The sequence below is a fragment of the Coregonus lavaretus genome, assembly GCF_964263955.1.
Source record: "Coregonus lavaretus genome assembly, contig: HAP1_SCAFFOLD_11128, whole genome shotgun sequence".
NCBI lineage: Eukaryota > Metazoa > Chordata > Actinopteri > Salmoniformes > Salmonidae > Coregonus > Coregonus lavaretus.
Window position 1 is genome coordinate 1 of NW_028157625.1, and position 1,000 is coordinate 1,000.

The 1,000-nt window shown below is 51.9% G+C and overlaps 1 protein-coding gene across 1 annotated transcript; it reads left to right on the forward strand.

Moving 5' to 3' along the window:
• Nucleotides 1–6: 6 nt before the first annotated feature.
• On the forward strand, nt 7–861 carry LOC311125153 (putative E3 ubiquitin-protein ligase HERC1; the record flags this gene model as incomplete). The annotated part of the gene is made up of 3 exons (XM_084199215.1): nt 7–80; nt 381–506; nt 643–861. Coding segments are annotated over exons 2-3 (339 nt in total), but the record flags the coding sequence as incomplete, so codon positions are not given.
• Nucleotides 862–1,000: the final 139 nt, after the last annotated feature.

A 1,000-nucleotide genomic window follows, 5' to 3' on the forward strand; every position in this document is an offset into this window, starting at 1 on the left:
TACTAGGGGCCCAAGGGAGGCCCCTCCGAAACCTGCTCTTCAGGCTCATAGACTCCAGTGTACCTGAATCCATACAACAGGTACAGCAAACACGATTGATGTCACCATATCAAGCATACCTTAATAAAGACACCTTAGCTAGATTTGTGAAAGAAGTAACTAAAATGGTAGTAAATGTAATAACCTTTCCACTAGACTCATTAGAACTACTAATGCAATTGTTTGCAGGCATCCATTTTGTGTCTGAATGCAGGGTCTACTATTTTCTGTTATATTTATCCCCAGAGGTCCTCAGACAGTGCTGAACTATCACTAAGTTGTGTGTGTGTGTGTGTGTGTGTGTGTGTGTGTGTGTGTGCGTGTGCGCGCGCGCTCCCCAGGCGGTGATGAACACTCTGTCCATCGGAGCGTCTCTGCTGTTGCCCCCCCTCAGGGAGAGAACGGAACTGCTCCACTCACTGCTACCTCAGGGCCCAGAGAGCTGGGAGGGCCTCTCTAAAGGACAGGTAACTAAACTAGCCTAGCCTGCTGCTACCTCAGGGCCCAGAGAGCTGGGAGGGCCTCTCTAAAGGACAGGTAACTAAACAAACCTAGCCTAATACTTCATGTCCTCTCTCCCTCTCCCCCCCCCCCCCCCCCCAGCGTCTGCAGTTGGACATGGTTCTGAACAGCCTCCAGGAGCAGTCCCACGTGGCCTCCCTGCTGGGGTACTCCTCTCCTGGGGAGCTGACTGCTGGGCCTCCCCTGGCCCTGACCTCCAGCCCTGACCGGCCCAGTCCCAACCCAGAGGCCCTCCACGACCACCTCCACCTGGCTGAGATGCTGCTTAAGACCCTGATGCTCAGCATTGGATTCTACACGGTACGGCTGGCAGGGAGGGGGTTACATACTGTATTAACACATGAAACCTTGGTTGTGAGATTGATTCAATTGTTTGTTGACCATCACAAGTATGCAGGAGTTTTCCCCTTTTTATGAATGTTTATTTTCTCCATACACC